Source organism: Lipophrys pholis (genome assembly GCF_963383615.2).
Source record: "Lipophrys pholis genome assembly, chromosome: 9".
NCBI classification, from domain to species: domain Eukaryota; kingdom Metazoa; phylum Chordata; class Actinopteri; order Blenniiformes; family Blenniidae; genus Lipophrys; species Lipophrys pholis.
Genome location: NC_137639.1, coordinates 2,474,114 through 2,488,825, shown reverse-complemented (window position 1 = coordinate 2,488,825; position 14,712 = coordinate 2,474,114). Strand labels below are relative to the sequence as shown.

Genomic DNA, 14,712 nt, shown 5'->3' with positions numbered 1-14,712 from the left:
GTATTGTTCTCTGTATGCATGTGTGTGTGGTTTCATAGGACAAATAACCAACAGCGCCATCTGGTGGCCTGGCATGCTCACTACGTTCCTGCTGTTTCCGTGTGAACAGACATCGCTTTCAAAACGTGGCCATGTAAACACAAACAATTTCTGAAATGAAAATGGAAAATTGATGCGCTTTCACTTGAATCATTGTCTTTTGAATTTTGTCTCGGAAAGTGATTCACAGCTCAAGTTGTCCTCTGGTCCCCGATTGAAGCCAAAAGTTGGACATCACCTTTAAAACGAACCTAATTCACGCCACACAACTCATGAATTCACAGCACAGTTTGAAACTCAATAACCCTTGCACAAGTAGTATGTGGAGAAGAGATAGAATTAAGATATTCTGGCATGGAGACTGAAGACCACTTTATATTGAGTGCTCTGCTAATGCATGAGTGTGCTGTAGTCCCACAGAGTACCAAGGAAATATAAGAGCCGCTCACAGCTGCAAACCATTTACAGGGACTAAATTAAAAAGAGAGTAAGAGGCTGACGGAAAGCAACACTAAATATCTTTCTGCTGGTTAAAGTACCACTGCAATAATCCCACAGATGCATTTAACTCGGCACACAGCACTGTCGGAGAGGCTCTGTCACATAATGTCCACCATGAAAGTGTTGACCATTTTTCATCGTCTCATCATGTCTTCCCAGTTTGAGCCATGACAGACAGCTATGAAACGACTGGGCCTCAGAAAGTTATCATTTAAAAATAATAATAATGTCTGCCAGTAAAAAGTGTCATAATTACCATTACATTTAAACTTTAAAGCGTCTCTTTGCTGTGGTGCAGAGTATACGTAATGAAAATGTTGACATTTTTACAAACTGAAACATTTACTACTGAAAATGACTCCAATCTCAACATAACGCCAATTTTAATGAAACCTTCTGGTGAAAATCCAGTGAAAAGTCCAGAATCTTCTCCTGAAGCTGTTGCATCCTGGGAGTTTTTACCGACTCTCCGTGACAGCACGGCTCTGAGGCTGTTTGATAGCCACCACAGAGCTGCTTTCATAGAGCATCAGGAGAGCTCAGCTCGGGCCTCAGCGTTGTGTTTTAAGAAATATGTTAAAAAAAATAAATAAATCAATGTTTCCATTTTTTACTATTTGCTTGGCGGTTTGGCCAGACTGGAGCCTTTTGGTCCCTGGGTCTTAGGTTTGAAACCCCTGATGTAAACACTGAAAGAGAACTGTCTTCATAATGAACCTGCTTATTCCATCATGTTGTTGGACCACAACCTAAAACTAAAACCTGCATTTCAATAGATTCCAAGCATTGATAGTTATTATTGTTGACATTGTAAATGTGTACATCATCATCAATTTGTCAGATTTATATATAAACTAACCCTTTATTGGACTTTTGTCATAAATATTTTAGGTTTTCTGCATTTTGAAAAAGTAATCAAATACGTTTCAAATGTAGAATTGTTGGTTATTCTCTGTAAAAGTGCAGTGAAATGACTGTGTTGTATTTGGTGCAATAGAAATAGAATTAAATTTAATTAAATTAGAATTTCTACTTTAGACAGTCAATCACATTACAAACCATCTGCCATTCAGACTAACGCACGTCTCTCTGCTGTGATACATCCTAAACTGTGTCCGTTATTCATTGTTGAAATGCTCCGTAAATAAATAAGAATTTGTAAATTTAATATCCGACTCATCGTCGTCTCACAGCTGAGTGAAGCATGTTCCCTCCATCGTGTCTCTGCAGTGCACGTGTGCAGGAGCACTCAGTGGTATTTTCAGCCATGTTACACTGACTGTAAGAACACAAGTGGTTTTCTGTCATGTCAGCAATGCATGGAACCTTTTTATATTCTGGGTACATTTCAAAAAAGCACATTATTTTTTACGGAGAAGTGTTCCTCCCGTGCCTGACATTAAGAGTGTATCAGCCTGAAAACTGAGATTTTCTCCACATTACAAAACACATTGTAAAACAGAGTAACTTCTCTGTGGGTGGATTGAAGTAAGGAGTGTTTTCTGCCCGTCCCTGGAACATTTACCCAGTCAGAGTGAGCCTCATCTCAGACCACCTGCAGATTCTGGAACTCATCACTAGAAATAAATTGTGACCAACTCTACTGACCACCAAATGTTCCCCACATTAAGAGCTTTCCTGTCATTTGTATTAACGTGTTTAAATATTCTTTATGAATGGGGAACCAGATTTTATCTTTCATTTTGTTCAGTGCTGTTACCTGGGGAACACTTTGTATTTAAATTTTGTATCTTAAATTGATTGAGTTGTTAAAAAAAAAAAAAAAAGGCCTTTAGTGATTATGTAGCTCATTAATTGACTAATCATTTCAATGGTTAATGTCAAAATAAAAGTTTCCTGCAGCTTTATGCAATAAACAGTGGCGGTAAAAAAAAATAGTGAAGTATTTCTGACATTTGTTTTTAATTCCCCCCGGTGAAGAAAGCTTTAATATAAATGCATTTGTGCAAATATTTATCTTCCCATGTCACTGTGACTCTTCTAAACCTTTGGTTTGAAAGTTTCTCTCTCTGTGTAATAATCCTAACGGACACATTTGATTATTAGAAAAGAAAAACCACATGGCAGCCGCCATGCCCTCACACTCAAAATATGTGGAGAAGATTCAGTTGTCTTGTTAAACGTGTTGAAGTCGTGCTCATTGAACTCACGTGGTCTATCAGTTCCTTCACCATGCCGTTCCACTGGCCCGTGTTCTCGTCCTGGGCGCCGTACCGCCCGTCCTCCACCAGGCGAACCTCGTAGGTGAAGCCCAGGATGTTGGCCAGCTCTCTCAGCAGGTCGATGCAGTAGCCCTCAAAGCGGTCGTTCCCGTACAGCGGCTTGTCGGACTTCTTGAACATCACGTAGGGTTCCTCCTGTTGAGGGGGTGGGGTGGGGGTGGGGGTGGGGGTGGAGGGGGGAGTGGAGGGTGGGGGGGGTGTTACTCAGTGATAAGGCCGACGACGGTGTGTGTCTGATACCTGAGATAGGCAAAACTGTTGCTTTGTATTGCGTGTGTGTGTGTGTGTGTGTGTGTGTGTGTGTGTGTGTGTGTGTGTGTGTGTGTGTGTGTGTGTGTGTGTGTGTGTGTGTGTGTGTGTGCCAGCAGTCCCGGTGCTGTGATGTGAAGTCGGCTGGGTGCAAAGTGAGGCATGACCATAATAAGAGATAATCCCTCCATATCAATGACTGCTCCTCTCAGGCGCAGCGTGCTGGCGCTGAGCCCGTACCATCTTCCAGGAAGCCACCGCCACCGCCACCGCCACTGCCACCGCTACAGCCACCGCCACCACCGCCACCGCCACTGCCACCGCTACAGCCACCACCACCACCGCCACCACCACCATGCTTTGTCAATCAGATAAGAGATGCTGATAGACAGACACAAAAAGAGAGAGCAAGAGCTCGCACATCCCCTGTTCAACCCCAACAGCTGGGGAGATTACTAATGTCTCTTTTCAGACTGTTTCCTTTTGCCGCTCCCGCCTACTGAGCATCTCCTCGCCGCGTCCTTCTCCTCCACGCTTCCTCCTCCACCCCCCCCCCCCCCCCCTCTACCTCTGCTCCGTGTGCCATCTGTCTTTGTTAGCCTTAGACGCTCATTCTCACAGCACGTCCCTCATTTCTACGACTCCCTTGTCTCTCTCAGACAAATAAATCCCAAAATATATCGCCAAGCAGGTGTTGTTTATCATATAACTGTGCCACGACCGAAACAAAAAGAAAAAAAAATTCATTAAAGATTGCTAACAGCTTTAGCACATTTCACTGGCGGGAGTGTTAACAGAATGTAGTCCGTTGGTTGTTTGCCCGGGAGAAGAAAAGAGAAAAAAAAAAAAAGCGACCAGACGAACAATTGCTTTTACAGGATGTCATAAATTTGCTGTGTCATGGCTGTAGTAGACAGATGTCGGCCGTAATGATTTCACCGTGCAGTATTGTGATGATAGAAAATTATTGCGAGAGACATAAAAAAAGGGAGAGCAGCGTGACGGTTTTATTGATACTTGTAATCAAAAGGTGAATCTAAAAACTTGATATCCTTCCATGAAAACGTGGTACTCGTGTCCGCCGACACAATATCATGAAAACCTCCAGCACGGTGCTAAATGTTTAGCTCTATGCTAAATCACAGTCCATCTGGAGGCAAATAAAGTCTGCTGGCTAGTTTTACTGCCCGTCTTCACCCGGGGTAATCTGTGGTCAGGATTCAGGCCTCAGCTCTCATGTATGAAGCTGTTAATCATGACTATGACCTTTGAACTGGATCAAGTAGGCATCCATCCATCCTCTGTAGAACACATCCAAGCTGAATATCAGCAAAGACACGATACACACAGAGATGGACATTATGGGCAAATGCAGAGTCAATAAACCTCAATTGCTTGTTTTTCGACTCTGGGAGATAACCAGGAGAACATGCAAACTCAAAGGCCAACCCAAGACGTTCTCATATGAGGCAGCTGACAGTAAATATATCCTGATTTGACCTGTTACAACCTCTGGATTAAAGATGTTCTTTCTGCAGTGTTTTCTCCTGTTATGTCCTTGTAGAGACAGAAAACATCTCCAACTTCCGAAAACATTGTCCACATATGATTTCACTGTGATGATACAGCAGTCATACGATAGGATCACTGGAGCTCAGTACGTACAGTGACAATTCTCTCAATCAGCTGCAGGTTTCATTCCCCATCTCCCCTGTAAATATGTCACAGTGCCCTTGAGCAAAGTGACTCTCTGTGGATGGACGGAGCACCTTGTATAGCAGCAATCACCGTTGTTTTGTAAGTGTATGTGAATATAAATGTAAATATTAATATTAAAATCCAAATTAATTTTCACCATAATTTCTTGTGAAAACATGACGATAATTGTTTTGTTAAAAGTCAGAGACTTTATATGAGACAGGATGAGGTTGAAGGTGGTGTTCGTGCAACATGATCCGAGACCTAACTTGTTCAGTTTTTAAAACTACATTTTGTAGTACATGTTATCAAGGCTATTAAAAGTATTGCAATAATGTTATGATTTATGATAGATTTGTACATTCAAAAGATGATGTGAATGTCTCTGTGCTTTGAGAGTTGTTCTCCCAAATAACTGTGTTCTTTCTCCGTCAGTTAATCAAAAAGTTTCAATCAGTAATTAGATAATTGAAAAGTTAATCACAGTTTTCTTTCAATACAGTTCAGTCATTTTGAATTTGCAGAGCTTGATTGCACAGTGCATGGACACATAATTGGTCACAGTTCATTCTTTGGCAATATGTATATTGCATAAGCGGATGAAGAGATAACAATACATCTGTGTTATATTGTGCAGCCTGAGAGATCACAGTCATTTTCTACAGAAGTTGTTGATTCAGACGATAATGTCCGTCCTTCACAATGTTTACTATAGACATTTCAACTCTGAAGCACAACCTTCTGTGAAATGATGGTAAACAAATAACAAATCTAGACCTTTTATTTTCAGTATTGCCTTGATGGTTGTCACTGTTATCTTTTATTTGTGTATGTTCATCCTTGAGCTGCCTTCTATTCCTCCCTCAAAGCAGGGACGGGCTCCAATGAGCGGCAGTAACCTCCCTTTAACAACACCGCAGCTATCAATCTGATCATTGCTGACACAGCGCAGTACATAATATGTTATATGTACTACAGTATAGCTCAGCAGCTGCAGGACAGCCGGGATACTGATGTAATCTTGATGAAAGAGCAGCAAGTGCCGTCCACGTAAAGATCAATACCAAAGCGCCTGCAATGTCAAGACATACACTGGGATTCCTGTGTACCGCCGTGTTGTAGCTGAAGGTGAAAGCAAGTGAAACGTAACCTCTTTCTGTGCTGTTTAGCACAAACTGCGCTCCATGACTGGAAACATACAAAAGTAGGTCCATGACATCGATGCACAGGATGCGAGGATTCCTTGAGGAGGCGACGTCCACACATACAGAAGCTTTTTGTTTTTCAATTCATTGCACCATCTAACAACCCAAGGTAGTGTTTTCCTCTCCTCACCATCACCATGGTAACTAAAACACTGCTTCCAGTGTGTGTGGGTGTGTGGGTGTGTGTGTGTGTGTGTTTTAATCAAATGTGCACAGGTAGCATTCTATGGACCTTTATGACTGTGCAGAAGGACAACACTCCTTGATATCCCCAGCATCAGGAGTGTAGAAAGAGGAAGGTTGTCTCTACAAAGGAGTTTTTCATCCTTTCACTCTTGAACATACTGACTTTAGGCTTATTCGTTTATTGTGTGTCCAACTCGAGCTCTGCTCAAAGAGGAAAGCTCTAAATCAAACTCACGACTGACGCGTGCTCCTCTGCAACGTGACGCCGAACTGTTTTTGGACTGCATCGCCTTCCAGCTGAGGTGCATTTGAATCGATGTGTCCACTTTGTTTCAAAACGCCTCTTTGATGTAACTGAATCTCAAGCTCACAAAAAACACCTGAAAATAAAAGATTCCACGCAAAAGCAAACAGGTCAACGGCAGGTCAGTTTTCTCTGGCGAGCATTTGATGTTAAAAGTGATGACACCATGACGCAAGTCGAAGAAAATGCTGCTAATGTCTAGATAGAGCTGCTCAGGCTGGTTTATTCTAATAACAGTTGTAAAGTATTTGGATCAGTGTGATAACTGCAAATAATATATGTAGCACAACAAAGGTATTGTATGTTACCCCCCCCCCCCCCCCAACCTCTCTTCTCTCTCTTCTCTCTCTCTTTGAGCATTCCCCCCCGGTCGTGTACTGCAGCCATGCCAACTTCTGACGGAGAAGACAACAGGAGGAGACTCCAGGTCTCTCCCTGTTGCAAGAGCAAAAACTGTTCTGACTCCGAAGGCTCTCAATCACATCATATTGTTGGCCCAAGCTGAAGAAAACGCTGATAATAATGTGCAATCTCCACATGTTCAGCAATGAAACGTGGATTAAACAATCCACGTTTCATCACAGTCATTGTCAAAGCCTGTGCATAGACCCATAAGAACAAGACGAAAGATCGGCAGTGACGTCAGCCAGCTGCCGAACAATATTCTTATTCGGCAGGACATTTTATACTCCAAGATGAAGCTGTCAAACTCACAGACCACGCCCCCCTGCGTTTTAACTTTTTAACTGCACAGCTTATTTCTCGCTTCAAATGTTTTCAGAAATACATTTAGCTGAACTGTTTCCGTAATAAAAGAGGGAAAAAAAGTAATAAAAGAGAAAGTTTGTGTCTGAGCTGCAATGTTGGCTCGGTTTTAACGGTCTGAACCGTTTTACCTGCAGCTGACAGTCCTGAGTGATGCGTTCAGGAGCATCACCTAAACTCGGATCCAAGCGACATGCTAACGAGCTTCGGGGCTCACACGTGCTAAACGTCATTAAAACATGACTGGTACTCATTAGCGAGCTGGAGCGCGTGTGCAGCAAACGGCAGTGCAGCAACACAAAAGGCGCTGTAGTGGACTTGTGGCGGAATGCGGAAGTAAACAAGAAAAATCTGACTAATCACACAAGAGTTTGCTGGACCACCCTGCAGACCTTCGACAGGATACTTCGGCCCAGATGGTTGGCACAGCCGAGCAAAGTTTCTTCTGACGGATGGAGCGGGCCCAAGAAAATGATTTCATGTTCAGCATGACCCGGGAGTGCCAAACCTTCCTCCTGCTCTCATGGAGTATGAATTAGCCTTAACTGAACAACAACAAACTCTCTTTGAAATCTCTGCTTTTCTGTCACAACAGGCCTTCAGAAGCGATACTGAACAAACTAAGAATTCTTGTGAAATAACCAACAGACGAGGAGTGAGCATCGGGACACCGATGAATTCCTCCAACAGAAGTTCTCGTCATGCTCCATTCCACATGGAAAGATTTGCTTGTTGACACCAAACCACAGAGGCGACTCAAACCAATTGCTGAGCAACACGTAAATAAATTCAACATCACTGTACCTTCACACTGATCTATTTAAGTGATTACTGTTTCAGAGTTGCAAAACACAGTTACAGTAAAAGAAGTGTCATTAGTTTAGTTGTGAGTGAAAATAGACTTCATTTACACATTTTCAAAAGTGAAAACCAAAACTGTCGTCACGTTTTGGTTTACATGACAACAGTACTCGCTGTCACTTCTTGAAAACGCTCTGATCCGTATCGGCTACTACTGCGCATGCACACTACAGCTGTAGTAACTGGTAGTTGTGCTCATGCTCAGTAGACAGACAATCAGAACAAAGTGTGTTTTGATTCTCAGTTCTATATTCTCCTGGGACTTGGTACTTTTATTCTGGCAGTCACCGTAATAACAATCCAACTTAGTGGTCTGTCCACTAGAGTGTCTGTGGACTTGGCATTGTTCATTACAATGTATTTGGTACAATTTTCCACAATTCTGCCTTTTCTATGTGCATTGCAGTGTAAATGCAAAACCTTTCACAAACAATAATGCAAATTTGATGCATTTTCACCTTGTTGTGTCAGTGGGTTCTGGAGGAGCCGTGTCGAACCCGGTCCTCCATGTTTTGAGTCTCTCACTGCACTAACACATGTGATGCAGTGATGATGCTGTCCCTGAACTGGTCCCACAGTACGACGTAGGACCACCGAGTTAGAGAAAAGACCAAAGGCATCGCCACGCTTGTGTGTCGCGGTGCCTTTACTCGCTGCTTTGTTATTACAGTTAAGAATAAAACGGAAAACTTCTTTAAACTATCAAAGAGGTTGTAGCTATAAATGTATTTCCATATTGTGTGCATTCAACAAGCCCTGATAATATTGACTTTAACCAGAAGCCTGTGTGTGTGATGATAAGATCTTTCGTCTTGTTATTAGGAGTTGGGATTTCCCAGCTGAAAAAACGCACCGTCATGATTTACCGTCTCTCTGTATTATTGGAGCGTTTCCTCTCTGTGTCTCTTTGCTGCCATGTTAACTGGAGGAACAACTGTTGCAGCATGTCGAGCACAAAGAAGCTATTGTGAGCCCATTAGCCACTTGTGACCTCTCACCTCCTGTCAACTGGGGACGGTGGTAATTATCATAAACAGTCGCTGGGCACGTAAACAAAGAGCACCTCTCACTGGAGCAGCCAGCAATACCTGCCTTTTCTTTGTGAACATTACAAAAGCTCTTATCTTCTATCTGTGGACCTGGAAATGCTAATTTCCTCTTTTCACACATTTCACAAAATACTGTGCCTGACAGCTTTTTTTTTACATGTAATTTTGGAGCGTCGGTTAAATGGCGCGTTACAAAAGGAGGCAAGTCTGTAACAGTTTCATTCATGTTATACTTCCCCAAAATGTGATTATTTGTCAGTCATTCCTCATTGAAATTATGCAATAATATTTGCAATATGTGTGTTTGGTGAGCTTCAGCTGGCGCTGTCCGGCAGAGACTTTAACAAATTGGCTGTTTTTATGAATTTAAGCTTCAAAAGGAGACTCAGCTAAAAAGAATATTTAATGGCCTGGTTTGATTTGAGCAGTGCTGATCTGTGGCTGTTATTCACATGCGGTAAGGCCTCAATAATCACATTAGTGCACACTGAAACACTAAATATGACTCACGTTGCCCAATGAGACTGCAAACAGCCCGTTGTTGTTGAACAGTGTGAGTGCAATAGAAAATAATCCTAAAAAGACTGATGAGAAGATGTACACATGTAGGACAGTGTCACTTGTTCAGTTTATTTCAAACCAGACTTTTCTTTATGAGTTGCACTGCACTTTCATCTTGGCAATTTTTTTGTAGAAACTTTTGACATGCACATACTCTTAACTTTTATCAACATTTTTTTCTTCACTTTCACCAAGGTCAGTGAGTTTTTATATTCTTTCTCTGGTAAAAATAGAAATTGTTTCAAGGGTAAGAGTAAGCACATTTAATATTTTGTTCTGTTTTCTTCACGATGTTGCTTAGTCACGAATGAATTGTCGTCTTTGAACGTACTCGCAATTGTTCTGAAGTGAGAATAAGGAATTTTAATACAAATTTACAAACATGTAAACGTGCGGTGTAATTTGAATATCTAAATATATTTGGATAATATTGCCGGTAGATGTTTGATGCTTAATGTATAAACATGTACATGTTTAAATTCATCTTATCAAAGAATTCAATATGTATAAATATATTTACAGCTTAAAATTGGTGGTTTCTCAAATTAATATTACTAATTACATATACAATCACAGGGCCACATGGTGCCGCAGTGGTTCACCTCACAGCAAGAAGGCCTGGGTTTACTTACAGACTTACCGTGCTTTTCTGTGTGGAGTTTGCATGTCCGCCCTGTGGATATCTGTTCATATACGCTGAGTTGCTGCTGGCCAAAAGCAAGCTGTTCACCAGTGTGCAACAGTGCAGATCCCTTGGCCTGACCGATGCCCAGTAGAGTATTTCCTTTGAAAGCTAAACGCTCACTGTAACACAAACGTTCAATCTTCATGCAACTTAGGCCACAACCACACGAACCAAAACGATCTTTTTTCTCCCAGAGGTTCTAAAAAAAAGTTCCGTCCACACCTCACTATGAAGACGGCTCAACACGAGGCTTCAGAGCATGTAGTACATATTCCAGGCCTTTAGGGGCGCTGTGACTCACAAAACACCCCAGAAACGCAGAAGAAGACATGGAGCACTTAGAAATTTAGAAGTAGACTCCTGCTCATGAACCTCTATTAACTCTGAGTTCTCTAGGTCTATGGTCCCGCTCCTCCTGCGGGCTTCTGCAGGTCAACCGGAGCTTGTAGTCCCTGATTGTTGTGGTTATTAGATGACATAGTGGACCGCCGTGGGGGGTGATTGGGGTGATGACATCATCGTTTTTCCACAGATGATCGTCTTTGCCATCCACGCCTCACAGCCGAGCCGGATTTTACAATTTTCCCACTCTGGGAACCGTGTTAAAAAAAACTTTTTCGGGCTTCTTAAACGCCTCGTGTGGATGATCGGCCAAAAACGGTGCGTTTAAGTAAACCGGCGTCCTCCTGTGGACGGCCCCTAACTATCTTCTCAGGAGGAAGTAGATGAAGTTGGGTGAAGAGGTTTGTAGTAAACACCTCTTTGGAAGATACCATTTCTTTGCATTTTGTTAGAAACTTGTGTTACAGAGATAATTGTGTACTAACGCCTGTGAAAAGGGGGAGGGGCTTGTACGGAAGAGGAAGAAGACATTTAGATAATGTTCCATTATGCTCATTCCTGATGTGTTACAATATCATAATTTGATACCAAAATGAAATGTATATTGCAACAGCCCCGATTCACATCTACATATGTCACAGATTCTGTGGGCTCGGTTCACTCGTGACAGATAATGCTTTTAATGGAATGATAGCAGCAGGGAGGACCACACGTTTTCCAGAAAGAAGCTGAAAACTGGTGGATTCTCAGCCATTTTTACATCAAATGGCACAGTAAATGTTGATCTTGCACTTCTTGATTTACAGTGCGTTAAACGGGTTTCTGAAGTCTTCCCATGTGGCGACATGATATTTTATATCATACACTCATACACCGCCTCCTGAAGTCTGCCAGGCTGTGCACATTTATCAGTGCAATCTGATTGATCTGTCTGATGCAATCTCTCCAGATCTTTTTGAATCTCCAACAATACTTTGGATGAAAGAGTCTAGTTTTCTTACAATTATTGAGTAAAAATAGTGTTTTGCAACGTGTTTGACAGTTGTGACAAAGCTGTGCAGAAAGGGAAGTGGTACAGACCACGTTTATTTGCAGTGAGGACAACGTCTGTTTGTACCTCACATCCCAAAGCCCTTGCTCATCTGAGAGAGTTTCTAAATGATGAAACAGTGGAAACATGTCTTTAAATTCTACTTTTGCCAAGTAAACATGGAGGAAAAGAATTAAATAAGTAGTTTTTTTGTTGCATATTGCCTATAAACCAACTTTTCAGTATATCCAGACACACCTACTCCCCCCCGTGTCTCCTGCAGCGAGCTGGCTGCAGACGGAGGATGGTGCATCTTTAATTAAAGAGAGGTAGTGAGGGAGAGCAGCCCAAGATCTGAGGAAAGCAAACCTAATTAAAGCTACAGCACATCCACACTTCTCTTCAGACTCTCTTAAACACAAATCCAGGCCTATTCTTCGCCAACAGATTAGAAACAATAGATTTAGTGTCTGGCTGAAAACAAACGATGCCGCCTCATTTGAGTCATTTTTAAACATTTACTTTAGTGTTATTGATTCCGTGCAGTGCGGCGATGGAGCCGACTTCTGCCGGCACTCCCAGGGTGCACTGGTGCAATGGAGGCCCGTCTATTGGATCACACGCTGGAGAAATGAAGGAAATCTGGGAATTCATAATAGACATTTACTGGAGCTGTCCTACTGACTTTCAGATGGTGGAACTAGACTGTTAAACGCTTTATCAAGAAATGTGTCAGGATAATCTTGTCAAAGCAACATCACTTCGCTTTACCATCCAACATTTCACCTAATTAACATTAGAGAGTTCAACGACCGTCACAATCAAAGAATATGAGATTAAATGTGTTTTGGCATTATCTGTGGAAATTATGAAAATATACAGTACATCATTGCAGTAGATTTATGCATTCACCTTTCAACATTAAACATTGAAAAGATGGAAAATGGTGATAGCCTATATGGCAATATGCACGGCACGTGTCTATATTTTTATGTAAGATGTTTGTTTGTTTTTAGCAAGTAATACTTACTTACGAGCACTTGTACTTGTATGAGTACTGGGGCCGGAATATTGTGACAAACTCTGTGGCAGATTTTGGGCAGAAAACTGAGAAATCTGTACGGCTTTGGTCAATTTCCAGTGTATGACATACAAAGTGCAGTGGGAAGCCCTCCACTTTAAAAAAAAAAAAAAAAAAAAGTTCAATCCCATGCTGGGGGCTTTGACATCTTCTTCCGGTGGTTAATTTGGCCTCTTTACACAATCAAAAGACCCTAAGTTGTCTTTTTGCTGCGTGATCACATGTCTCACTGTGTTTGGTCCTTCAAGTGACGGAAGGAAGGATTCTAAGATCGGAGGATTCGGGGTCACAACCGAATGTAGACATGAAGAATCTGACAACCTGAACATCAGAGTAAAATGGGATCATGCCCCAGGTCTGTAAATGGAAAATGAATTACTTATGTTTAACTTAATACTTCAACAATAAATATTAGAAAAGTGGCTATTCTTTAAAAATGATGTCATCCTCCAGTAAAATGTAAAAGCATACTCTTGGAAAAATCCAGTAAATTGTTTAAGTGCCAGAAAACTTTAGATCAATTTTTTTAAAAGTTACCAAGCGAACAAAAGTTATGCAGAAATAGTGGAGTATACTGTAAATGCAGACCAGAGGAGAGCACAGATTACTGTACAAGATATTGCCTAGTGGAGAATATAAATGATAAATAATTAAGTGCTTATGAAGATGCTGACAGGCATGATCCAAGTCCAGAGGTCTCGTCTATTGACTGAGTGCCTGACGCTCTGATGGAGGAGCTGGAAAGTTTCTCTGGCTTCGGGCTGGAACGACTTCCTGTCAAACGACTTCTGCACTCAGTGTGCCGCATGACCACCACGTCCCGGAGTGGGTGGGAGCCACCGTCTGAGTTGATGCGCAACTTGGATGGCGACTTACTCTCTGACAGTGGTGCAGGAGGGTCCAGCTCCACACTGCCTCAGCTCCAGCAGCCGGCCACACACAACGTGCCGCGCCAACGTGCTGCACCGGCAAAATTTGAAAAAAATAGTACACATATAGGACGCATTTGACTACAAGCCGCAGTCGTCCAGGTTGTAACAGGGCAGGAATTTCAAAGTGGGAACACGGGGATTGCTCATATTTTCATCAATTCCTGCAAATCTGTCTTTCCTGCACACAACTCTGTGTGTGTGTGTGTGTGTGTGTGTGTGTGTGTGTGTGTGTGTGTGTGTGTGTGTGTGTGTGTGTGTGTGTGTGTGTGTATGTGTGTGTGTGTCATCCGCCTGCTGCGGAGAAGCCCACAGAGAGAGAGAGAGAGAGAGAGAGAGAGAGAGAGAGAGAGAGAGAGAGAGATTCACAATCACTGAGGGTTTTCTTCTCTGTTGATAAAGTATTTTTTTCAGTTATTTGCTGATTGTGATCCTGAGGAGGAAGATTTCTCAGCCACGGAGTCCAGCAGGGCGGATTTACGTGATGCACCTGAACGCATCCCTCAGGGCCGTCAGCTGCTGGAGTTCTGGACCACGGAGAGCAGCACAAGACGAGGCCACCAAGAGCAGAAATATCACTTTCAGGGCAAGTTTTGGAGAAGCAGAGGCTCAAAACAGCATTTATCTACATGCGGAAGTAGAATCTGGCGGCCTGAAGCCTGTTAACCTGTAAAAATCCATACATTAGCAGCGTCATTTTATAAGCCAAAGCGCGTGAAAAAAGTTGCGGCTTATAGTCTGGAAATGATGGTAAGTAAGTCCTTGAACACTGCTAGTTTAAGTAATACAAAAGGAAATGCAACATATTGGTAGATATGATTCCGTCCAAACTTTTTGTAAAGTGTTTGGAGATGAGTGATGGTCAGAGACACTCCAGTATTTGGACGGCAGTGGAACAATGTCTGTGTGAAGGTCATCAAAAAGATCCACAGTCTGTTCTGCATGCATAGTTAATGTGATATTATCATCCTGTTCCATTACTGT

The 14,712-nt window shown here is 42.2% G+C and overlaps 1 protein-coding gene across 2 annotated transcripts in view; it reads right to left on the bottom strand.

Annotated features, from left to right (window-relative positions):
• grik2 (glutamate receptor, ionotropic, kainate 2) overlaps positions 1 to 14,712 on the bottom strand; it is a gene marked incomplete at both ends in the record, with an annotated part of 369,944 nt that overhangs the window by 121,394 nt on the left and 233,838 nt on the right. For both annotated transcript variants that reach the window (XM_080472373.1, XM_080472374.1), the window contains one exon: positions 2,712 to 2,918. In XM_080472373.1, the coding sequence (XP_080328499.1) occupies positions 2,712 to 2,918 (207 nt within the window). The remainder of the gene's footprint in view (positions 1 to 2,711; positions 2,919 to 14,712) is intronic.